Source organism: Myotis nattereri (assembly GCF_964212035.1).
Source record: "Myotis nattereri genome assembly, chromosome: 2".
In the NCBI taxonomy this organism is placed as follows: Eukaryota; Metazoa; Chordata; class Mammalia; order Chiroptera; family Vespertilionidae; genus Myotis; species Myotis nattereri.
Window position 1 is genome coordinate 117706001 of NC_138076.1, and position 26312 is coordinate 117732312.

The following is a 26312-nucleotide window of genomic DNA, read 5'->3' on the forward strand; positions in this document are numbered from 1 at the left end:
AGAGAGAGGCCTAAGGATGAATGTCATGAACTCCAAATTTGTGACTCAACCTTCTAAGGCTTACAGCTGTGTAACAAGAAGTCTATCCTAATAAGGCAGAATGCTAGCCACTACTGGAAGTGATGAGCAGTAACAGGATGATTATCTTCTGCAGATATTACCAAGAATTAATTACCACTTTACACAAGGAATGGGAATGGTCAGCTTACTTCTAAGTTACCTTCCAACTTCATGGTCTATTTGTCTATGAAATTATCGCGAAAAATATGATCTTCACTTCAAATGATATGTTTATATAAACAAAATTTTAACAAATGTTTAAAGCAGCCTATGTTTATCTTTTATATTTTTGTTAAGTAGGCATCTTAAACTGTACTAACCTGAATTACAAGCCTTTCTGTGATTTGAAAATATTTGCAAGTTCAGAGTTGAAACTAATATTAAATTCAGACATCTATTTCAGAACAGAAAGTTAAGATTCCTCAGATTATATACTATTTAGAGTACTGTATCTATAGCTGATATAAATCTGAAGGCAAATTATATATAAATTAAATAATTAAACTTGGACATAGGTAATTATAACAAAGTGATATGCATAAAGGAAAAGTAAAATCCAGCTATCCTGAGGGTAGAAAACTTTAATTCAATTAACTCTTGTGCATTTACCAGTAATAGCTAATTGTGCCTGAGAAAACTTAGCTCTACTAAATCTAAATTAAAATTTCTGTGTGGGTTAGAAAAACATTTATAAAAATCTACACAAAATCTTGAACTTTAATGTTGAACTATCTTTGAAATATGGCTAGCCGCTTGTGTTTATTTCTATAAGAAGACTTACTGCCGAAACCGGTTTGGCTCAGTGGACAGAGTATCGACCTGGGGACTGGAAGGTCCCAGGTTTGATTCCGGTCAAGGGCATGTACCTGGGTTGCGGGCACATCCCCAGTAGGAGATGTGCAGGAGGCAGCTGATCGATGTTTCTCTCTCATCGATGTTTCTAACTATCTCTCTCCCTTCCTCTCTGTAAAAAATCAATAAAATATATTTTTAAAAAAAAAAGACTTACTTTAAGATATATATATATATATGTATATATATATAGATTAGATATAGATATAGATATATTATTGATTTCAGAGAGGAAGGGAGAGTATGAGAGAGAATCATTGATCGCCTGCTCCCTGCACACCCCACACTGGAGATGAAGCCTGCAACCCAGGCATGTGCCCTGACTGGGAACTGAACCATGACCTCCTGGTTCATAGGTAGATGCTCAATCACTGAACCACACTGGCAGGGCACGACGACTTACTTTTTACCCCTTGTTTGGTCATTTCTCATTTGCTTGTAAAGTGATATGGTTGCCAAACTGAAAAGACTTCACGAAAGATGTATGTGACCATGGGCACCAGTGACATAAAACAGGTTTAGATAACTTTAGGTGAAGTCAGAGAAAACCAAACCTAATACATTCTATCTTTAAACTGCTTTGGCAAATGTTCAGAAATCTGGATTATATAATACTTTCAGGCCTGAGTTTATTATTTAAAAGATGAACTATCAATTTTATAGATGCTTTTTCAGAGTATAGTTTAGAGAATTCTGAAATCTTTTGAAAAAAAAACACCAACCCATTTCTTGGTATTCTGACTACACACAGTGTATTCTCTTTTGCTAATGTAAAAATTTAAAGGCCAGAAGAAATAAGGTAGGGGGAGGGTTCACCATTAACACCATATTAAATAAGGTAATAGCTTATATTAGATGTAGGCAGACAGTGGTAAATTCTTATCTCCAATAACATGATTCAAAACTCCTTTAAACAAAACCACCCCAAATCTGTCCTATTTGTGGAAACACACTGCTCTGGATGATAGTAAATTTTATTTACAAAAATGGGAGCAGTTATGTAAATCACATAATGATGTATCACGACAATTACATTAAAAACAGAAAAGATGTTTACAACTCAGATAATTCTCTACTTCTGGTTAATTTTCAGGATCACCCAAAAATATTATCTTAAACTCTATTTTCTAAAAAAAAAAAAAAAAGAAGAACTTGATGAGATTATTTACAATAACCATTCTTAATTGGTCAGAAATCTGACTAAAAAGATTCTAGCACTGTGCTGGTAAAGTGTCTAAAAGACTAATTTAGAATCTAAGAAAAAGTAGACATGAAGGAATATGCAAACTAAATAGCATAATGTTTTTACTACCAACTTGTAATCTACCCATATAAACATGTATGATATTTGCAGTTGTGCCATTTAGTAAAATTGAGTGGGCCACTTTTTTGGTTATTTACAAATAATAAAACATAGTACATTGTGTAAGCTCAGTATCACTATAAAAATTAAGCAAATGTAGCATTTATCAAGAAACTAAATGCATTGTTTGCAATCAGATACTGTCAAGCAGGAAAAATACCAAACTGATTATTTAAGTAAAAATACTCTAGAATAACCACAATATTCATAATGTTAATAAAATTAATGCAAACTTCATTTAAGTTTGTCTTAACAAGTTGTTATCAATAAAACGTTTGTTTTATCTGCAAGCCTAAATTTTATTGATGCAATCTTATGTTTTACTAGCTATACAATTAAACAAGAAAATTAGAGTAAATCCCAGGAGTTCCCAATAAATGAAGCAAATCACAAGTAATAAGCAATGATTAAAACTGATAATTACAAAGCAGTTTTCTTCCATGAAGCTGTGTTTCAAGGAAGCATGCTTAATGTTCCTAACACTCACTTCAAAGAAGCTAAAGCACAGAGAAAGGGCAAAACAGAGGACAAGAATGCAGGTTCCTTTCTCCCCAACTGTTCAATTACTTTGTTGCTTTATCTCTTTCAGCATATGGATAGTCTTAGGCCCTTTCTGCTTGTTTCCTCCTAAAAAATTTACTGGCCCCTTTCTTCTAAGGTCGCAAGTGTATTCATGACTTTTTATTTTTAATAGCAACAATCCTTTAACATAAAATACACTAAACCACATTGAATATTATGTGTAAACTTTAATAACAGACTAAATAGACATTTTCCTCAAAAGTTTTACTATATAGTTTTTATTGATGACAGTATTACAGAAGGCCCCCATTTTCCCCTGCTGTGTCCCCCTCCACCCGGCCCCTGCTCCACCCCAGGCCTTTACCCCACTATTGTCTGTGTTCAAGGCTATATATACAGATATACATAAGTTCTTTGGTTAATCTCTTCCTGTCCCCACCATACAACCCCTCCCCTCTGAGATCTGTCAGTCTGTTAAACATTTCTTTTTCTGATTATCCTATATAATAAAAGGCTAATATGCAAATCAACTGAATGGTGGAACGACTGGTCACTATGATGTGCACTGACCACTAGGGGGCATACGCTCAATGCAGGAGCTGCCCCCTGGTGGTCAGTGCACTCCCACAGGGGGAGTGCCACTCAACCAGAAGCCCTGAGCCGGGCTCACAGTTGGTGAGGGCAGCAGTGTGGTAGGAGCCTCTCCCACCCCCGGAGCAGTGCTAAGGATGTCCAACTGCAGGCTTAGCCATCAGTTGGACATCCCCCAAGAGCTCCCAGACTGCGAGAGGGCACAGGCCGGGCCGAGGGGACCCCTCCTCCCCCAGTGCATGAATTTCGTGTACTGGGCCTCTAGTCTATAATAATAAAAGCATAATAGGCTAATTAGACCAGGCAACCTTCCGGATGAAGTTACGGCTGCGAGGGAAGCTCAGGCCCTGGGACCCGGGTGCCTGCTGGCAGCCAGAGGGAAGCTCGGGTCCTGGGTGCTGGAGGGAAGTCGGGGGAAGGAAGGCCTACGCTTGCACGAATTTCGTGTATAAGGCCTCTAGTAACAATATAATAATATATGTTAACTGCAAACTATGCAGACAATTCAGAAAGGTATTAAAGGAAGTAAAAGGAACTTACCTGAAATTCTCCCACCCAGATATAAACCCTACTCACAAAAATATATTCCATAAGGGCTTTATTCAAAAAGATTTTATAATCAATGTCAAAAAGTTTGCATAAAACAGTAAACTACTTATAATACTAAGTATTTTCTAAAGATTTAACTACGTTTTTCCTTTGATGTTCTCTTTTCCTAACAATATCAAATACCATTTGGAAAAGAGCCTAGTGCAGTGGTTCTCAAACCTTTCTGAACACAACCCACAGGAAGAAAACCCTATGTAATAAAAGGCTAATATGCAAATCGACCGAACGTTGGAACGACCGGTTGCTGTGACGTGCACTGACCACCAGGGGGCAGACACTCAATGCAGGAGCTGCCCCCTGGTGGTCAGTGCTCCCACAGGGGAAATGCTGGTCAGCCAGAAGCCGGGCTCACGGCTGGCGAGCGCTATGGCAGTAGCGGGAGCTTTTCCCGCCTCCGTGGTAGCGCTAAGGATGTCCGACTGATGGCTTAGGCCCACTCCCCATCCCCCAAGGGCTCCTGGGCTGAGACAGGGTGCAGGCCAGGCTGAGGGAACCCCCCCAAGTGCATGAATTTCATGCACCGGGCCTCAAGTCATTTAACATTCCATGACCATATCCACATATCCTATCTAACAAAAGAGAAACATGGTAATTAGCTGTACGTCCGCTACCCTTCCCATTGGCTAATCAGGGCGATATGCAAATTAACTGCCAGCCAAGATGGCGGCCGGCAGCCAGGCTACTGACATGAACAGGAGGCTTGCTTGCTTCAGTGACGGAGGACTCCAACGTTCCCCGCCTGCCGCTGCTGGGCTCTGAGCTGCTAAGAAATATTGTTACAAATATAGAAGCTAAACAAAACCCCAGAAACCTGTTTTCAGTCAGCCAGTATCTCAGAGTTGGAGTCGCAACAAAGTTTCAAATACAGAAAGTAAACAAAGCCAGAAACCTGCTTTCAGCAGCGAGGTCTCACAGCTAAAGCCGGCTCTCAGCTCCATGACAGCCATAAATCCAAGAATTAAAAAAAAAAGGAAAAAAGGAGCGGTTGAGAGCTTCAGTCACCCGCAAGCGTGAAAACGGCCCTCAGCCCCTCACCCAGACTGGCTAGGCACTCCAGTGGGGACCCCCATCCTGAAGGGGGTGTGACCAGCTGCAAACAGCCATCATCGCCTCATCCAGGCTGGCCAGGCACCCAAGCGGGACCCCCAACCTGATCCAGGACACCCTTCAGGGCAAACCAGCTGGCCCCAACCCGTGCACCAGGCCTCTATCCTATATAGTAAAAGGGTAATATGCCTCCCAGCACCGGGATCAGCGAGGCCGCCTGGTCCCTGGAGCAGCGTGACAGGGGGCAGCGCCCAAACCCCCTGATCGCCCTGCTGCTCTCTGTGTAACAGGGGGCAGGGCCACAACCTCCCTATCCGCCCTGCTCTGTTTGTGACAGGGGAAGGCGCCCCAACCCCCTGATTGGCCCTGCTCTGTGTGTGACAGGGTGGAGCCCCCCAACCCCCCCCATGGGCCCTACTCTGTGTGTAACAGGGTGGAGCCGGAACTTCCCCATCGGCCCTGCCCTGAGTGTGACAGGGGGAGTGTCCCAACCCCCTGATCGGCCATGCTCTGTGGGTGACAGGGCGGCACCCCAACCTCCCCATCGACCATGCCTTGAGTGTGACACGGGGCAGCGCCCCAATCCCCCAATTGGCCCTACCCTGAGTGTGACAGGGGGCGGCGCCCCAACCCCCTGATCGGCCCTGCTCTGTGTGTGACAGGGGAGAGCTCCCCAACCCCCTGATCGGCCCTGCTCTGTGTGTGACAGGGTACGGAGCCCCAACCCCCCTGATGGGCCCAGCTCTGTGCGTGACAGGGGGCAGTGCCCCAAACCCCTGATTGGCCAGCTCTGTATGTGACAGGGGTGGCACCACAACCCCCTGATCCGCCCTGCTCTGTGCTTGACAGGGGATGGTGCCTCAACCTCCCCATCGACCCTGCCTTGAGTGTGACATGGGGCGGCGCCCCAACCCCCCAATCGGCCCTATCCTGAGCATGACTGGGGTGGCATCGCAACCTCCCAATCCGCCCTGCTCTGTGCAGGACAGGGGGCGGCGCCCCAACTCCCCAATCAGCCCTGCTCTGAGCCCGACCAGGGGCTGCACCTAGGGATTGGGCTTGCCCTCTGCCACCCGGGAGCAGGCCTAAGCCAGCAGGGTGTTATCTCCCGAGGGGTCCCAGACTGCGAGAGGGCACAGGCCAGGCTGAGGGACCCCCCCCCCCCCCCGGCCAGTGCACAAATTTTTGTGCACCAGGCCTCTAGTAAACATATATAATTGAACATAAGTTTTATGAAACAACAATTGCCTTAAATACATACAATGCACTTCGATATTTTCACTATAAATAAATATATAAAAGGCTGATTGTATACTGCGATATCCTGACTCAGTTATTACATACAATCAGCAATTTAAAAATCACCAACATAGAGGAAAAACCCCTTAATTTAGTGGTCCAGCTTGGTTAGAGTTCTCCAAGTAACCAGAATTAAGTCATTTAACTCTTTGTTGCTCAGTTTCTCTTATACAGTTCAGCAGACATTAAGAAAGTGTATCAAAACAAAAAAATATGTAATCATGAGGAAATGCTGATATTAGTGAGCAAAACTAGTAAACAAGGTAATCTTTCACACAAACATAAAGAATCAGATCCAAAATACCACAATAATTTATCATGCTACCATCAATACATAATAAAATAACGTAACTTGACAGAACAGGCCCTATTAAATCAACTTTTAGGGTTCACTTCTGAGTGTTCAATCTTATTTAATTTAACAGTTGTTAGGAAACCAAAACATCCTTCACCAAGGACAGCTAAAGCACCACCAAATGATTCTAAATTACCCAGTATGATTAAAATAAACTGCAGGGCAGCAGCACTATCAGATATTTAAGAAAATAAGTCAGATTAAAGCTTTGAAATAGCTCCAGCATCTTTTAAATATGTTTAGCACTGGTCTCCAGGGCTATTTCACATCCCCAGTGGGATACTCCCAAAGAAAATTTCTGTAGAGATTTATTTCCTAGGAAATTTTACTATGGCATAAAAAAACTATTTTGAAATAGTTTAGGAGTTACCAACTAGCAATAGGTGCAATACTACAAAACACTCCAAATTTCATATACAACCCTGTAATTCATGTTGAATGAAAAAAAAAAAAAACCGATGATGAAAAGTTGTATTATGGTATATCTCACTTAAAATTATACTCCACTTAGTGCAACAAGGCAAAATACAACCCTATGTGCCTGGCAGTTCCAAGTTAGCTATCACCATGATTAAAACCATTAAAGTAATCATTAAAATGAAATTTTGGATATCAGATTTTTAAAAAAGTAGAATATATTAATGATAATTTGATAAATACAGTAACAAAAAAAATGATAAATAGGCAAGCCATATTAACTACCACTTTACTTTCTATTAAGTTCCTTAGAAATTAAGTCAAAAGCCCAAGTCTTTACTACTTTACTACCAACAGTCTGATTTAAGTGTATACCATTTCTATGATCTGTCTGATATAGCTTCACAAATATTTTCGACAAAAAGCATAAAATTCAGTCAATATTGAGTGCACTAATACATTAAAAATGAACAATTACTAGCTAGAAATGATTTACATGTGACTAGTGATAAACTGGCCAGTTAAGTGTTGTATAAAAGTGGAATACGAGAGTTGCAAATTCAGAACAGCTAGTATGTTTAGGAGACCATAGGTAATGCCCCCTTATCTACAATTAAAGAATAATTTTACCAGAAGGGACTCGAAGATGTTTCTGGAAGCAAAGTGAGGGATGTAAATAAATTATGATGGAGCTATTTCTAACCTTAAGATTAAAGAGAACATCGGAAATAAGCGAAGGGTCAGGAAATAGGTATTATTGGGTGAAACAAAAATACTGGGAAAAGGAAGAGTGTGATAAAAGAGAGTAACAGAGCAGTATCATTAGTTGAATGGTTTTTAAATTGATGGTAACAGCTGAGTGTTTTGAGATAGAAAGGAGGAGGCTGCTAAAAGGACTAAAATACAGTATGAATAGAAAAGTTTTTCTGTAGTGTTCTACTGCAGTAAATCACAGCAGAGATAAGAGGATATTAAAAAAAACAACAACCATTTAACAGAGTATGTAAGTATCTGCAGATTTGGTGAAGCATCAGGTAATATCAGAAATAACCTATACAAAATAACTGTGGAAGCCACTTTATTTCTTTTATAAATTAACTAGTTCACTCATTCAACAAATATAAGCAATGTTGTATATACATACGTATTCTGCTAGGCATTGATAGGGATACAAATAATTACTAGACCACACTCCTTGCCCTCAAGAGCTTAAAATCAAATAGAGAACATATTACCAAAACTATTAAGTGCCCCTTGGGCAATTCAAAGTAAATGCTAGAGGATTCTAGATTTCCAGATATGGTGATTGGGTGGGGGTTTGGGGGAGCATTACTGATGAGGTAGCAGGAGTGGAGCTTTAAAGGATGAATAAATATCAAGTGCTGGAGATGAAGATAGGAGGGGATTTAAGTAGGCAGGACAAGCTCTGGGTTGGCTGAAAAATATGAGATGGAAGAAAAAAGGAAATTGGAGCCAGACTCTACTGTCAGTCTTCATTTCACAAATATTAGCATGCATATATATGACAGTGTTTTTGAATTTTTAATTTATCGCACAATTTTTCCTAGTAAAAGAAAAATTAACTGACTTTGAAATTTACTTCACAAGCTGAACAAGAAAACCATTTCAAAATTTATAGAGTTTTATAAAAAATAATCAGTTCTACTGAAAGAGGCCAGACAGACAGTGAGTGAATTGGCTGGATGTCCTCAAAATGGTCACAACAGAGGCACTGGAAGTGAATACTTTTCATGCACTTGCCAATGTGCTTTTAACTTAATACAGGCGGGACTACTTTTTCAGAAGTGTTCAGACACCACTGTCAAATCAAACCTTGGCCCTGTACACAAAAAGTTATCAAATATGATTTGGAAGCTTCATGTCTTATTTGACTGGATAGAGGAAAACCACCAAACTCAATCCAATCAGTCTAATAGACTTCAAACTTTTCCTTACTTTGAATCACTTAAACATATTTTTATTTGAAGTTTTCATTAAGATTTCACACTTAGTTCCTTTTGATAAAAAGGACAAAAATTATTCATAGTCCTTAACCCAACACTCCTATTTTATATAAGTAGGTTAACTTGGGGAGGAGGGGCCTGAAATAACTTGTCCCACATTACTTCAACTGGTGCCTGTTTACTTCTTTATATATGACTAGAGGCCTGGTGCACGGATCCATGCATGGGTGGGGGCGGGAGGGAAGGTCCCTCAGCCTGGCCTGTGCCTTCCCACAGCCCGGGACCCCTCAGGGGATGTCTGACTTCCGGTTAAGGCCCTGCAGTGTGCCAAGTGGCAGGTGGCCAGGGAGGAGCCCGAGCTGGGGCTGGGTGCCACGCCGCTCGTGCTCATCCCAGCCCACTGAGCCTGCCACCGCCACTCGGTAGCGCTGCTGCAGAGTCGAGAGAGTTCTGCCACCAAAGCTACACTTGCCAGCCATGAATCTGGCTTCTGGCTGAGCGGCACTCCCACTGTGGTCAGTGCACGTCATAGCAACTAGTCTACTGGTTATTCTGGTCATTCCGGTCATCTGGTCATAATGGTCACTTAGGCTTTTATATATATATACTAGAGACCCAGTGCACAAAAATTTGTGCACTCGGGGGGGAGGGGGGTCCCTCAGCCCGGCCTGTGCCCTCTCGCAGTCTGGGACCCCTCGGGAGATAACGCCCTGCTGGCTTAGGCCTGCTCCCGGGTGGCAGAGGGCAGGCCTAATCCCTAGGTGCAGCCCCTGGTTGGGCTCAGAGCAGGGCCAATTGGGGAGTTGGAGCGCCACCCCGTCACGCACAGAGCAGGGCCAATCAGGGGGTTGGGGAGCTCCCTCCTGTCACGCACAGAGCAGGGCCCATCAGGGGCTTGAGGAGCTCCCCCCTGTCACTCACAGAGTAGGGCCGATAGGGGAGTTGGCACACCGCCCCCTGTCACACACAGCAGGGTGGATCAGTGGGTTGGGGCGCCGCCCTCTATCACCCACAGAGCAGGGCCTATCAGGGGGTTGGGGCGCCGCCACTGTCACACTCAGGGCAGGGCCGATGGGGAGGTTATGGCTCTACCCCATCACACACAGAGCAGGGCCCGTGGGTGGGGGGGGGGTGTTTGGGGCGCTGCCCTCTATCACCCACAGAGCAGGGCCGATCAGGGGGTTGGGGCGCCTTCCCCTGTCACGAACAGAGCAGGGCGGATTGGGAGGTTGTGGCCCCACCCCCTGTCACACACAGAGCCGCAGGGCGATCAGGGGGTTTGGGCGCTGCCCCCTGTCACGCTGATCCCGGTGCTGGGAGGCCTCGTGGCTCCGCTGATCCCAGTGCTGGGAGGCATATTACCCTTTAACTATATAGAATAGAGGCCTGGTGCACGGGTGGGAGCTGGCTGGTTTGCCCTGAAGGGTGTCCTGGATCAGGGTGGGGGGTCCCCACTGGGGTGCCTGGCCAGCCTGGATGAGGCGATGATGGCTCTTTGCATCTGGTCACACACCCTTCAGGGTGGGGGTCCCCACTGGGGTGCCTGGCCAGTCTGGGTGAGGGGCTGAGGGCTGTTTTCAGGCTGGGACTGAAGCTCCCAACTGCTCCTTTTTTTCTTTTTCTTTTTTATTCTGGGCCAGCTTTAGCTCTGAAGCTCCAGCTCTTAGGCCTCCGCTCACGAAAGCAGGTATCTGGTTTGTTTCGGTTCTTGAAACTCTGTATCAACTCCAGCTCTGAGATCCCAGCCGGCTGAAAGCTGGTTTCTGGAGTTTTGTTTAGCGTCTGTATTTGTTACAATGTTTGAAACTGCAGGCTCAGAGGCCTGCAGCGGCAGGCAGGGAACATTGGAGTCCTCCGTCACTGAAGCAAGCAAGCCTCATGTTAGTTTCAAGCTGCCTGGCTGCCGGCCGCCATCTTGGCTGACAGTTAATTTGCATATTGCCCTGATTAGCCAATGGGAAGGGTAGCGGTGTACGCCAATTACCATGTTTCTCTTTTATTAGTGTAGACTAGAGGCCCAGTGCATGAAATCCGTGCACGGGGTGGTGGGAGAGGGGGGTGAAGGGGTGGAGTGGGTGTCCCTCAGACTGGCTTTCACCCTCTCCACTCTGGGACATCCCTCTCACAATTCGGGACTGCTGGCTCCTAACCATGATTATTTTTACTACTATCTATACTCGCCCAGGTCGGAACGCCCCCCAGTAGGGACCCCCACTCCAATGGGGGTGTGGCCAGCCTGCAAACCACCACCCGAGGCCCCTCACCCAGGCCGGCCCCGCCTTCCAGGGGGACCCCACCCTGATCAGGAGTGGGGCCAGCCTGCAAACCCCATGGTCCCTCACCCCAGCTGGCCCTGTCCCCCAGTGGGAACCTCCCACCCTGATCCAGGGTCCCTTTCAGGGAAGGCCAGCCAGCCCCGACCCCCACTCATGCACCAGGCCTCTATCCTATATAATAAAAGGGTAAATATGCAAATTGACCCTAACGGCAGAATGCCCAGAAGGACTGCTAGACCAGTCACTATGAGGCGCATTGACCACCTCTTGGTCCCTTTCCTCAGCTGGCAGACTCCGATCGCCTGATGGCCACCCATAGCAGGAGTGGGGCCGGTGAGCAGGCAGGTACAGCCGACCTCTTGGACCCTTCCCCCAGCTGTCAGGCACTGATCACCTGATGGCTAAAGGGGAACCAGGGGTGGGTGGCAGCGAGAGGCAGGGGCAGCTGCGGGCAGCTGGGGAAGATGTCCCTGATCACAGGCCAGGCCTAGGGACCATACCCCAACACAAATTTCGTACACTGGGCCTCTAGTCCTATATAATCTTATATAATAAAAGCCTAATATTCTAAGTGTCTGGTCGCCTGTTCAACCAATCAAAGCATAATATGCTAAGACCACTCAACCGCTCGCTATGATGTGCACTGACCAACAGGGGGCAGACAGCTGATCAGTAGACCAGTCACTATGATGTGCACTGATCACCAGGGGGCAGACGCTCTGACCAGTAGGTTAGCTTGCGGCTGGGGTCCAGCCAATTGGGACTGCGCAAGATGGGCTGGACATGCCTTGGGGCCCTCCCACAGTCCATCCCCGCCTAGCCAACTTCCCGCATCCCTCCCCGGCCCGAATCGTGCACTGGTGGGGGTCCCTCGGCCTGGCCCGCGCCCTCTTGCAATCTGGTACCCCTCAGGGGTTGTTGGAGAGTCGGTTTTGGCCTGATCCTGCAGGCCAGGCCAAGGGACCCCACTGGTGCACAAAATCATGCACCAGGCCTCTATACTACTGTAAGTAGTTCAAGTACATTATACATTAACATAAAAACTTTAAGACTGGTTTAAAAATCAGTCTGTATTCATCTAATAAACATATTTTCATGATGAAAATATAATTTACAGTAAAATGCAACACTATCTCTATGGGAGGAAAATGCCCTTTAGGCCAAGATTTTATTCTTTTAGAGATCATAAGAAAGGTCAGTAGCTCAAAAATAGTTATAGTTTTTCCCTATGCTGACTCCACCCCTTAAAAGCAGAAATTTTCAGCCTCATAAAGACAAAAAGAATTTCTCATTTTTGTTCTGTAAACCCACTATTTGTAAATAGATTATTCTAATTCTAATAAATATAAAGGTTGCATGAGGAAAAAGTTCTTTCAACCAAATTTCTGATGGGTTATCAGTCTTAGTCTAAATGCTTTCTAGGTATGAGAATTGAAGATAAAATAACTACCATTAAATGTATTTTCAGATTTATTGAAGGTAGATGAAATATGATATTGCAACACCTGATTTGAAGGACAGAGGTTAGATGCATTAAATATAGAGCACAATGGTTCAGTGGGCCTCTGTGTGCAGATCAGCTGCACCTGTCTACACATGAGTAGAGATCAAATCATTTCCAGCACTGTGTTTATAGTGGTTTGAAATGAAGGCACTGTTATAAACCTTACTATAGTTGCTACCTTCACAAAGAACAAAAGTACAACAATGTAATTACGTAATAGAGAATTTGAGGTTTAAATAATTTAAATCTATTAAGATTTAATAAACAATTTCATGTTAGATGGTAAAAACAAACAAAAAAAGGCAAAAATTATTCTGCCACATAAAATAAAATCCAATTTCTGAAGTTTTTAAATTCTTAAAATTTAATGAACCTTAACATGGCAAGGCTTCTCAATGATGTACTCAATTTTATTTAATAAAGGCTTAGTGGCATAAGATTGCTACTAATATAGTGAATTAATACCTCCTCTTCTAACAGGTAACTTAGCAAGCAGTTGGCTCCAAGTTTTATTTTCAGGTTATTTAAAAATATGTAAATTTCTAGAGTTTGCCCGGCCTTTAATAATCAATGAAAACAAGTGAATTCTTTATTTATAAACTTAAGAAAAAACAAAAGCTTAGGAAAACAAATGTGTTCTCTTTCACCTCTTCAGTAGATGACAGCTAGCTATGTCAGAAAAGAACACATTATATAAAAAGCTCAATGAGAGGCTATGTTGAGACTGTAGCACTCCCACTCCCTCTTATAAGGTTTACAGGCCTATATAGCACTGATATCTAGACACAACTAGAAAATAATCCAAATATAAATGCATCTTTCTTGCTTAAACATAACTACATATCAACTTACCAAATCTCTATGCAACACCCAGTTAGCATGCAGGTAGTGAATCCCATCTAGGATCTGATATAATAGTGACTTCACCATTCCCCGAGGTAACTGAACTGGCTTCTTATTTGCTTTAGAAGCTCTGTGAAACTTGATTATATGCTGGGGGGAAAAAAAGAAAAACATCACCAGACACTTAAAAAAGAAAAGAGGGAACGGTAATGTGATATATAATATTTTCCTAACAGAAAAAAAAACACAGGAATTCCCAAATACATTAAAAAAATAATTTCACATTCTGCTGAATAACAAATCACTTATAAACTTCCTAATAACTGGAGCTAAATTTTCATTTCTAATCATAAGATAGTGTCTCACAAAATAAATGATTACAATAGAGAAGAAATAATGTGATTTTATTTTACAGTATAATTAAAAATTACTTTTAGAGTATATTTAACCTTTTTTATCTAATAGAAAAATTTCCAGAACAGAATCAATTTTTTTTCTGTAGTGATTAAATGAAAAAAAAAACAAAAACAAAACAAAACAAATTTCAAGAGATACTTTGGCATAGATGTGGTAGCTATTTATGATATATGGGTTATAAAGAAAGCAAATAGGGAAATAGTTCAATAAAATATATAGAAGCATGAAAAAATAACATATAAATTACCACTTCACAGTGGAAATATTTAGAAATATGAAAAATTCCGATTAAAAAAAAAAAGTCTTGTACCATCTGTCAAAGTTTTCTAGGTAAAGTGTTAGTGGACATCCAGGAAAACACAATACCACTTCATAAACAGAAAAATAATCACTTTATAAATAACTATCTCAACAGAAATAAGACCCAATATTTCAAAATCTCTTAACAGCTTTCTTCATTTTAATTAAAGCATTCTTAAACTGCAAGGAAGTCTAGAAGCCAGCTGCAGTCAGCTCTGCAGTGTGCACCACTGCACATATGCACAAGAGCAGATTCGAGCAGGACTTCTGAGTGGAAATTAAGCATGTGCTTGAAATTAGTAAACATAATTAAAACAAGAGTGAGATATTTAATATTATAGGGTAACACTTTTTACTTCCTATTTTCTTATGATATATGAATAACTAAGTGATTAATGAGTGAAACCATTTTACCTTCCAAAGAAAAAATAGACATCAAAGACTACCTACCTAGAGGGAAATATTAGTCAGCGCATATGTAGTATGATTAATCTATATATTATTAGTAGCATTATATTATTTTAATTTTCTCCTCAATCATTTTTTTCAAAGCATTTAAGAGCAGGCAAACAAAATAATAATCTAGAATGTTTTGTCACCTAAAAAATGATGTGGCAATCAAGTCTGTTCAGTTTAGGAAGAGCTAGTGGCTCTCAGAGCTTAATAAAAATAAATTAAAACACATGATCTTTTAAAAAATGTAAAACCTGCCAGAATGAAAGGAACACATATGGAGGGGATGTAAGATAATCAATTAATGCTACATACATTTCTTCAGTTAATGTTTTCATTGGGGTATTACAAATCACTTTTTTACCAATATTTTATAACTACAAAAAAACAGTGTGAACATTTTTACCTTTATTGTTATTACAAGGCTATATAACAAATGTAAGGTATGCATATCATGAAATTTCACCAACACTTAAGTGATTTTATAAATCACTCTTTTAACACCTATTTTTTGGTAACCCTCTGCTGTCTTATATTCCAGCTCATTCATTAAAATATTCCAATTAAAAGAAGAAAAATAAAACAAATAAAGCAGGTTTTAGTAAACTGAATTATCATTTTGTTTTCATTAAAAGTACTTATCTGTCTTCAAAGAGTATTAAGAAGATGATAAAGCCTATGTTAAATATCTATACACATTTGGCAACATTACATACAGTATAATTTGTGAAAATATGATTATTATACCTTCATGTAAAGTGAAATATTATGTACCAGCATGCTAGAAATCACATTGAATACCAACCATTATCTCCTATGCTCAACTATGTTTTACTACAAATCATGTTTATAAACTAGCCTGTAAATCTACACTAATAAAAGAGAAAAATGGTAACTGGCGTACGGCGATACCTTTTTCATTGGCTAATCAGGGCTATATGCAAATTAACTGCCAACTAAGATTGGCAGTTAACTGCCAACTAAGATTGGCAGTTAGCTGCCAACAAGATGGCGGCTAATTTGCATATGTAGGCACAATGCAGGGAGGCGAAAGGGAAAGCAGGAACAAGCCCCCTGCCACTGACAGTGATCTGAAACCCAGGGGGGAGCTAAGAGCTGGGGGGCAGGGCAAAGGCGGCCCTGGGGCCGCCTTTGCCCTGCTCCCCAGCCATGATCGGAGAATCAGGCGCCTTTGCCGCCCTGGCCAGTGATAGCAGGAAGTAGGGGTGGAGCCAGCGATGGGAGCTGGGCACGGTCGAAGCTGGCAGTCCCAGGAGCTAGGGGTCCCTTGCCTGGGCCCAAAGCGAAGCCCACGATCGCGGCGCCCCCCGCTGCCACTGCAGGTCCCCGCTGCCTGGGCCGGACGCCTAGGCCAGAGGCGTTAGGCCTGGGCAGGGGCGGAGCCTGCAACCGCGGGGAGCTGGGGGCCCCCTGCCCAGGCCTGACACCTCTGCCGGAGGCCTCAGGCCTGGTCAAGGGGCCGATCCGGTGATTGGTGATCGGAGGGTGATGAGGGTCAACTCCTCTGGCCGAGGCATCAGGCCTGGGTGGGGGGCGGAGCCGGAGATTGGGGGGATATGATGGTCCCCTTGCCCAGGCCTGAAGCCTGGGTCAGAGGCGTCAGGCTTGGGCGGGGGGTGGAGCAAGCGATCACAGGGAGATGGGGGTCCCCTGCCCAGGCATGATTCCTGGGCCAGAGGCCTCAGGCCTGGGCGGGGGCCAGAGCCAGTGATGGGGGGAGATGGGAGTCCCCTGTCCAAGCCTGACACCTCTGGTGGAGGCGTCAGGCCTGGGCAAGGGGCCGATCAGGCAATCGGAGGGTGATGGGGGTCAACGCCTGAGGGCTCCCAGTATGTGAGAGGGGGCAGGCTGGGCTGAGGGACACTCCCCCCCCCCCAGTGCATGAATTTCGTGCACCGGGCCCCTAGTCTATAATAATAAAAGTGTTGCCGAAACCGATTTGGCTCAGTGGATGGAGCGTCGGTCTGCGGACTGAAGGGTCCTAGGTTCGATTCCAGTCGAGGACATGTTCCTGGGTTGCGGGCACATCCCCGGTGGGAGATGTTCAGGAGGCGGCTGATCGATGTTTCTCTCTCATCGATGTTTCTAACTCTCTGTCTCTCTCCCTTCCTCTCTGTAAAAAATCAATAAAATATATTTAAAAAAAAGTGTAATATGCAAAATTAGACTGGACATCCTTCCGGGACGAAGCTGGCGCTGCAGCCGCAGGATCGAGGCCACCGTGGCTGCGAGGGAGGGATCCAGGCAGCCACAGCTGCAAAGGCCTACTCTTGCACGAATTTCGTGCATCAGGTCTCTAGTCTTCTCATAAATTGGAATTGTATTTGATTTTATGTTAGGCTTGAGGATGTAGTGTTCAACTTGATGTTGACCACCTGATTTACCGAATTTGTATTAAAAGAACCCAAACTTGATTTGATTAGATTTATTTTAAAAGAACAGAAGCTAACAATAAAAGGAAAAAATATTTACAATCAGCATGAACCTTGGACAACAGTTTCATAAAACAGAAAATTTCATGTATCTATTTTCTGTTTGAAATAATTATTTCCAGATAACTTATAAAAACAATTTGAATCACATCACATTTAGTATGGAAAATTAAAATCTACAAAGAATGAAACTATTTCTTAAAAATCTGAAAGCATAGCTGAAACCAGTTTGGCTCAGTGGATAGAGCGTCGGCCTGGGGACTGAAAGGTCCCGGGTTCAATTCCGGTCAAGGGCATGTACCTGGGTTGTGGGCACTTCCCCAGTGGGGGATGTGCAGGAGGCAGCTGATCGATGTTTCTCTCTCATCGATGTTTCTAACTCTCTATCTCTCTCTCTTCCTCTCTGTAAAAAAAAAAATCAATAAAATATATTTTAAAAAAAAAATCTGAAAGCATATATCCCTAGGTGGTTTGGCTCAGTGGATAGAGCATCATCAGCCTGTGGAATGAAGGGCCCTGGGTTCAATTCCGATCAAGGGCACATGCCTGGGTTGCGGGCTCTACCCCCTGTGTGAGGCATGTAGGAGGCAGCCAATCAATGATTCTCTCTCATCACTAATGTTTCCATCTCGCTCTCCCTCTCCTTCCTCTCTGGAATCAATAAAAAAAAAAATCTGAAAGCATATAAAACCCAGATAAGTTTCAATTTCTGAAACCTGTTGAAGTTAAAATTGTGTAAATAAGGCTAATTCTGAAAATTAGCAAAAGAATTTAAACTATTTTACTATTTTGGAAGTTGAATTCACTTTAAACAGTTTTCATGGAATTTGTGCTTGTTTTACTTCAAAATTTTGTATTTACAAGTATAATTTACTAGAGGCCTGGTACACGAATTCATGCCGTAGTGGGGTCCCTCAGCCTGGCCTGTGTGATCAGGCCGAAACCGGCTCTCCGATATCCCCGGAGGGGTTCCAGGTTGTGAGAGGGTGCAGGCCAGGCCAAAGGACCCCACCAGTGCATGATGGGCCAGGGAGGGACTTGGGAAGTTGGCCAGGTGGGGAAGGACCGTGAGAGGGCTCCAGGACATGTCCGGCCCATCTCACTCATTCCTGATCGGCTGGACCCCATCAGCAAGCTAACCTATTGGTCGGAGCATCTGCCCCCTGGTTGTCAGTGCACATCATAGCGACTGGTCAACCGTCTGCCCCCTGGTGGTCAGTGCATATCATAGCAAGCAGTTGAGCGGCCTTAGCCATATAATTAGCATATTACGCTTTGACTGGCTGAATGGATGACCAGACAACTGGACACTTAGCATATTAGGCTTTTATTATATAGGATAGCTGAATGAAAAATGTGAATTATTGCCGAAACCGGTTTGGCTCAGTGGATAGAGCGTCAGCCTGCGGACTGAGAGGTCCCGGGTTCGATTCCAGTCAGGGGCATGTACCTGGGTTGCGGGCACATCCCCAGTGGGGGATGTGCAGGAGGCAGCTGGTCGATGTTTCTCTCTCATCGATGTTTCTAACTCTATCTCTCTCCCTTCCTCTCTGTGAAAAATCAATAAAATATATTTAAAAAAAAAAAGAAAGAAAAATGTGAATTATTTTGAAGATTTCTGAAAGTAAGCCATGATATTATAATCCTTTACATATCAATATATATACAGGATGTGGCAAAGTAGGTTTACATTTATGAATATGAAAAACACATTGTATTCTTGCATTACTATTGAAACAGATATTATCCTGGTATTATTATTATTATTATTCATAAATCATTGTATTATTTTCCATGCAAACAACTGTATATCTAATTTTCCCATATTCTGTATCTTCTTTTTTTATCTCAATAAATGTCCAGCTATAATAAATTTTACAAATATATACCAGTATGCAAAACACAATGAAGTGTTTAAAGACCTTTAAATATGAGAAAAAAATATAATTCACAGTAGTGAAGCAATTGTTAATGAATGTAATATGTATGGGGCTTTGTTTACTTGTTTTTAAAATTGTAATCAGTCCCCCCTTTTTCTCCCATCCCCCCGCCCCCAGATTCCACCCCTCCCAAAGTCTTCACCACCCTGTTGTCTGTGTCCATGGGTAATGCAAGTATGCATATAGGTTCTTTGATTAATCTCTTCCCATCCTACCCTTCCCCCTTCCCTCTGAGATTTGTCAGTCTGTTCCATGTTTCCATACTCCTGAATCTATTTTATTCACCAGTTTATTTTGTTATTAGATTCCTTGTTCATTAATTTTTAGATTCAACTGCTGATACGTATTTATTGCCATTTTATTGTTCATATTTTTAATCTTTTTTTCTTCTTCTTTACACATAACTGATCAGGATATAAATTTTGCGATTATGTTTCAAAATTATTTTGGCTATTCTGTTATACATTTTAATTATATAGATATCAGAAAGTCTTATCTCCAATGTGGTATTTTCTTTTCTATTTTAATTTATCTTTATTGTTGAAAGTATTACAGATGTTCCCTTTTTTCCCTCAATGGCCCCCTCCACCCTGTTTCTGCCCCCTCCCCAGACCTTCACCCCATTATTGTCTGTGTCCATGGGTTATTTATATATGCATATAAGTTTAGATTTTTTTTAAAAATGTAACTATTATATTTAACAAAGGAGTCAATCAATTTTTAGATACTCAAATTTTTATCAGTAACAATTTAAAAAACAATCCTTTTAGTAAATACAAAATACTGAGGCAGTTGTTTGTATTTCGGCTGGACAAAGTATATTTAAATTCTTTGTTTATAATAATTTTTATCAATATAGCATAATATTTTTCATTATATAAGCTAAACTGATGAAGTTCAATTACTTGACTTCAAGAATCTTCAAATATTTGAGTCTAGATATCTAAAATGTTCTCATTATAGGTCCGACAAACACTAAATAACTAAAAGCCACAATAGAATCTACTTTCATTCTGACCTAATTTTGTAGTAGAGCTCTCTGCCACAAAAAAATTCTTCCTATAGGAGAATATGTCCAATTCTACTAAGTACAATTTTGAATTTCTGATGATGAAAATAGAAAATACATTAGAATACTGAATATCAATTGTGAATGATATTCAAATTATGATTAATAGTTCCCTACATTTGTATCATATGCTTAGTTTATAAAGCTTTTCGAATGCAAAATTATACTTCAGAAAAGTCCTATAAAAAAAGGCAAGAAAAGTATTACATTTTACAGATGGGAGAAACTACAGCTTTACAGCCATTAAGAGACTTGCCTAATGGCATATGACAACAGAACCATTAGATCTGTCTAGTCTTCCAAATATAACGTATTTGTCTCACTACATGAGGAGACCACCTTCTCACTTTATATTCCTTCACACTACAGAATAAAAAAGGAAATATGCTGCTTTTAAATTTTATAAAAAAAGTTTATACAGATAATTTTTTAAATTTTTATAAAAAACATAGCTAGGCAACAATATTGAATAGCTGTTTATACTCCTCAGATTCTATTTTTTTCTATAATACGTTACAAAGGTCAAACTAGAAAAATCAAAATGTGATACAAAGCAAAATACTCTAGACTTGGCACAATATAAACCACATTTTATAAAGTTACTTTTATTTTGAAATGTTTTTAGTCACTCTTATTACCCCTGACTGAAACTAGTGACCCTATGTCTACCGGCAATTCTCCTTACCCAGAGGTCATGTTCAGCGTAGTCAAACAGAAGCCATACTTTCCTGTCTGCATGAGATAGAAACACCTTTTGAAGAGAGATGACATTTGGATGCTTAAGCTCTCGAAGTAACTGCAAAACAAAGGAAATTCATTTAAAAATCTTTGCCATAAAAATGTTTGAAAAACCCCACATAATTTGTAACTCCAAGGCAATACAAACCCAATCCTAAAATCTAAGAGTTTTCAATCCTAAAACTCTAATAAGTCCCCACACAATTTTGACATGTCAATACAAGGTGCTTCAGTAATAAATGAGAAAAAAATCTTTGGGGAAAAGATATTATCAGAATAAATCTATCTTGTTATTTAGTTCAGCAGTCGCCAACCTTTCGGACCTCACAGACCACCAGTGATCTGGGGACCGCCGGTTGGCAACCGATGGTTCAGCTGATTTTTTAAAAAAATCTTTATTGTTGAGAGTATTACAGATGTTCCCCCCTTTCCCCTCCATTGCTCCCCTTGACCCAAATCCCACCCCGCCCCAGACCTTCACCACCCTGTTGTCTATGTCCATGGGTGATGCATTTATGCATATAAATTCTCTGGTTAATCTCTTCCTGCCCTCCCCTCCCCCCTTCCCTCAGAGATTCGTCAGTTTGTTCCAAGTTTCCATGCCTCTGGTTCTATTTTATTCAACAGTTTATTTTGTTCATTAGAATCCTTGTTTGTTTATTTTTATTTTTAGATTCAATTGCTGGTAGATATGTATTTATTGCTATTTTATTGTTCATATTTTTAATCTTTTTCTTCTTCTTAAAGAAGACCCTTTCACATTTCATGTAATACTGGTTTGGCGGTGATGAACTCCATTAGCTTCTTCTTTTCAGTGAAGCTCTTTATCTGACCTTCAATTCTAAATGATAGCTTTGCTGGGTAGAGTAATCTCAGATGCAAGTCCTTGCTTTCCATCACTTTGAATATTTCTTGCCAATCCCTTCTGGCTGGCAAAGGTTCTGTTGAGAAATTAGCTGACACTGTATGGGTGCTCCCTTGTAGGTAACTAACTGCTTTTCTCTTACTGCTTTTAAGATTATCTCTTTAAAACGTTTTGTATTTTAATTATGATGTGTCTTAGTGTGGGCCTCTTTGGGTTCCTCTAATTTGGGACTCTGTGTGCTTCCTGGACTTGTATGTCTATTTCTTTGACTGGGTAGGGGAAGTTTTCTGTCATTATTCTTCAAATAGGTTTCAATATCTTGCTGTCTATTCTTCTGGCACCCCCATGATGCGAATGTTGGTACACTTGAAATTTTCCCAAAGGCTTCTTACACTATCTTCTTATTTTTGAAATCTTTTTTCTTTTTGCTCTTCTGATTGGGTGTTTTTTACTTCCTCATATTCCAAATCACTGATTTGTTTCTTGGCATCCTCTACTCTACTGTTGATTCCCTGTAAAGTTATTTTTTGTATGTTTGTTTATGCTGCTTCTGAGCCCCAAGGTAGCAGATGGAGCTGGAACAAGACAGGCAGTTAAGAATATGCTGGCAATAGAGAAGGCTGGGCAAGGCTGCACCCAAGGGCCTCCCCCTAGAAATAATCCCTTAACGCAGGGGTGGTGAATGTATGGCCTGTGGACTGGATAAGGCCGGCAAAATCATTTGGTCTGGCCCTGTCAAAGGCACTTCGGGTGAGTTAATCAAATGTTTGACCACATATAAAAGGCTAATTTTTCAAATATATTTTTACTGATTTTAGAGATAAGTGGACAGGGAAAGAGAAACATCAATGATGAAAGAGAATCACTGATTGGCTGCACTCCCCCTACTAGGGATTGAGCTGCAACCTGGGCACATGCACTCACTGGGAATCAAACCATGACCTGCTGGTTCATAGGTTGACATTCAACCATTGAGCCATGCTGGCGAGGGAGCAGGCTAATTTTTTAAAATATATTTTTACTGATTTCAGAGAGGAAGGGAGAGGGAGAGATAGAAACATCAATGATGAGAGAGTCATTGATCGGCTGCCTCCTGCATGGCTCCACACTGGAGCCTGCAACCGGGCATGCGCTCTGACTGGGAATCAAACCGTGACCTCCTGATTCATAAGTCGATGCTCAACCACTGAGCCATGCTGGTCGAGCAGCAGGTAAATTATTAAGTTGGTCATAAAATTTATCTTCATTTCAATTAGTGTACCCTTCATTTCTGACTGGTCCTTTTTCATGTCTTTTATGTTCTCACTAAGTTCCTTGAAGATCTCATTAAGTTCCTTGGGCATCCTTTTAACCAATGTTTGGAACTCTGTAGTTTGCTTACTTCCATTTCATTTAGTTCTTTTTCTGCAGATTTCTTATTCTTTCACTTGTGACATGTTTCTTTGTCTCTGCATTTTGGCTGCTTCCCTGTATTTGTTTCTATGTATTCAGTAGAGCTGCTATGTCTCCTGGAATTGGTAGAATGGCCTTGTGTACTAGGTGTCTTGTAGGGCCCAGTGACTCAGCCTCCCTGGTAACCTCAGCTGGGCACTGTAGGTGTGACCCTATGTGGGCTGCGTGCACTGTCCTGCTATACTTGAGCCTTGATTGCTGATCTCGTCACTATGAGGGACTGACCCCCAGGCAAACTGGCTATGCGAACCAGCTGTGACTACAGAGGAAGAGATGCTATGCAGGAGACACCCCTAGGGAGTAGGACTTTTTGGTGCTCACTGAGTCAGCCCCTTGAATGTATTGCTCGTGGTAGGGCTGTAATCTGGCATAGTCTGAAGCTGAGCACCAGGTGCACTGGCTTAGGAGCCTCCTGGGAGGTTCAAAATCAGCTACTGCCTGTGCCCTGCCTGAGGCCACCTGGCATAAGCTACAGAGTGATCTGCAAATAACTGCTACTTGTGTTGGGCTTGGAGGTGCCTAGGAGAGGCCATGCTGTGCAGCCAGTTGCTAGTGTCAGGCCTAGGGCCACTTATCAATAGGTATGGGGTACGCTGAGGCCAACTCCTGGTTATTTGAGAGATTTTAGCAAAGTCTGAAGCCTGAACTAGGACAGGCCATTCATATGGAAAAGCCACTGCAAAGAACTTCAGTGGAGTTGCAAATTGGGTGTGGCAAGGTCTCAGGGAATCACTAGGGTGAGATGAGCAGTGTGGGCCAGGTTGATGGAAACTCAGATATGGCGACTACCTGCTGGCACTGCGTTAGGGAGGTCTCAGCAAAGGAACAATTACCTCTGCCAGCACTTCTGTCTGGGAGAAAGCTGCCCCCAGTTCTTGCCCTGACGCCAGACAATTGAGTTCCTTCCTGCATAGCCCTGGATCCTTTCAGGCTGCTGCCCCAGCACTGGAGCTCAGAGAGAGTGAGTCCGAGTTAAGTCTGTGAAGCAGCCCTTTAATAGGAAATGCCTGGGACTCTAGCAACCCTCTGTATCACTCAGCCACAATCCCCGCTGGATTTTACAGCCTGAAGTTATGGGTACTTCTCTTCCCGGCACTGGAACCCTGGGCTGAGGCTTCTGATGTGGCGTTGGGACCCCTTACTCCTCATGGGTACCTCCACAGCCTACATATCCCTCCCGATTAAACAAACACTACAGGTGGGTGTTGAACCAGCCCGTTATGTGCCTCTGCCACTCTTACTAGTCTCGATGTGGCTTCTTTAATTCTCTAGTTGTAGGACTTCCGTTCTGTCAGATTTCTAGTGGTTCTGAATGATGGCTGTTCTGTAGTTTAGTTGTAATTTTGAGGTGGTTGTGGGAAGAGGAGAGTACTGTGTTTACCTACGCCACCATGTTGACCCTCCTCCTTAGTCAGTTTTTAACTTTGTTTTATTTTAATGTTTTATTGTAATAAAGTTTTATAACAAAAAATGATCATTTTAACAATTTTAAATGTACAATTCATTAGTAATAAATTCATTCTCAATGTTATGCAACCATCCCCACTCTCCATTTTAGAAATTTTTCATTATCCTAAACAGAAACTTAGTACCCATTTAAACAAGAAATCCCCATTTCCCTCTGCCTCTCAGCCATTGGTAACCTCTATTCTACTTTCTGTTTCCATGAACTTGCCTATTCTAGGTACCTCATGTAAGTAGAATTATGCAATAGCTGTCCTTTTTGTGCCTGGTTTATTTCACTTAGCATAATATCTTTAAGGTTTACCCATGTTGTGGCATGTGTCAGAATTTCATTCCTTCTTATGGCTGAATACATTCCTATGTAGCTTTACACCACATTTTGTTTATCTGTTCATCTGCTGATGAACATGAGTTGTTTCCATGTTTTTGGCTACTCTGAATATATTTGTATACAGGTACCCAGTCTGCTACTTTGAATGCTTTAGGTATATGCCTAGACGTGAAATGGCTGGATCATATGATAATTCTATGTTTAATTTTTTGAGAAACCATCACACTGGTTTTACAGCAGCTATGCCAGTTTACATTCCCATCAGCAATGCATGAGGGTTTCAACTTCTCCACATCTTCAGCACACTTACTTTTTTTAAACAGCTGAATCCTAACTGGTATGAAGTAGTGTCTCATTGTGATTTTGATTTGCATTTCCCTAATGGCTAAGGATGTTAAGCATCATTTCATGTGCTTATTGGTCATTTGTATATTTTCTTTGGAGAAATGTGTGTTCATGTCCTTTGCTCATTTCTGAGTTGGGTTTTTTGTAGTTGTTGAGATATAATTCTTTATATAACTTAGACATTAACCCCTTATCAGATACACAATTTAGAAATATTTTCTCCCATTCTGCTAGTTGTCTATGTTTTGACATCACAGAACAACTGAACTTGAAAACAAATATTTAGGTTGCAATTCTTTTAAAAACGAACTAATTAAAACATTAGAAAACACAACATTGATTAACACCAAATATCAAATGAGAATTAATATCTGTAACTTTGTGACATATAGTACCTTTTTTAGGCATTTAAATTATGTAGCAAAGTTGATTAAAATTTTGTAAACTTTTTCATAAAATAATACATAATTTATACAGAGAGAAGCATCCAAGTTGTACACATTTTCATGGGTTTAGCCTTTCTCACCTCCTACAAGAATATTCTTCCATTTAAAGTCTTTTATCTCCTTATTTTATCCTATTTAATAACCAAAGTGGCCCTAATTTTCCATCACTTAAAAAGCACTCCCATCCCATCAGGCAAAAACACGAATAATATCAATAATGTCAAGAAAAATCTTCTAATGAAGCCTGATATATTTTTTAAAAGTTAACTTACACAGTGCCTTCCAAATGTGCTCCAAATATATGACAGGCATGTGAGAATATCAAGGTCTTAGAACT

The 26312-nt window shown here is 41.7% G+C and overlaps 1 protein-coding gene across 2 annotated transcripts in view; it reads right to left on the bottom strand.

The window, feature by feature from the left end:
* Positions 1-26312, bottom strand: part of CDK8 (cyclin dependent kinase 8) — a 154174-nt gene that overhangs the window by 47129 nt on the left and 80733 nt on the right. For both annotated transcript variants that reach the window (XM_081083629.1, XM_081083628.1), the window contains exons 3-4: positions 21020-21130; positions 13712-13852 (exon numbers count right to left, since the gene is read on the bottom strand). In XM_081083629.1, coding sequence (XP_080939755.1) covers positions 13712-13852; positions 21020-21130 — 252 coding nt within the window. The remainder of the gene's footprint in view (positions 1-13711; positions 13853-21019; positions 21131-26312) is intronic.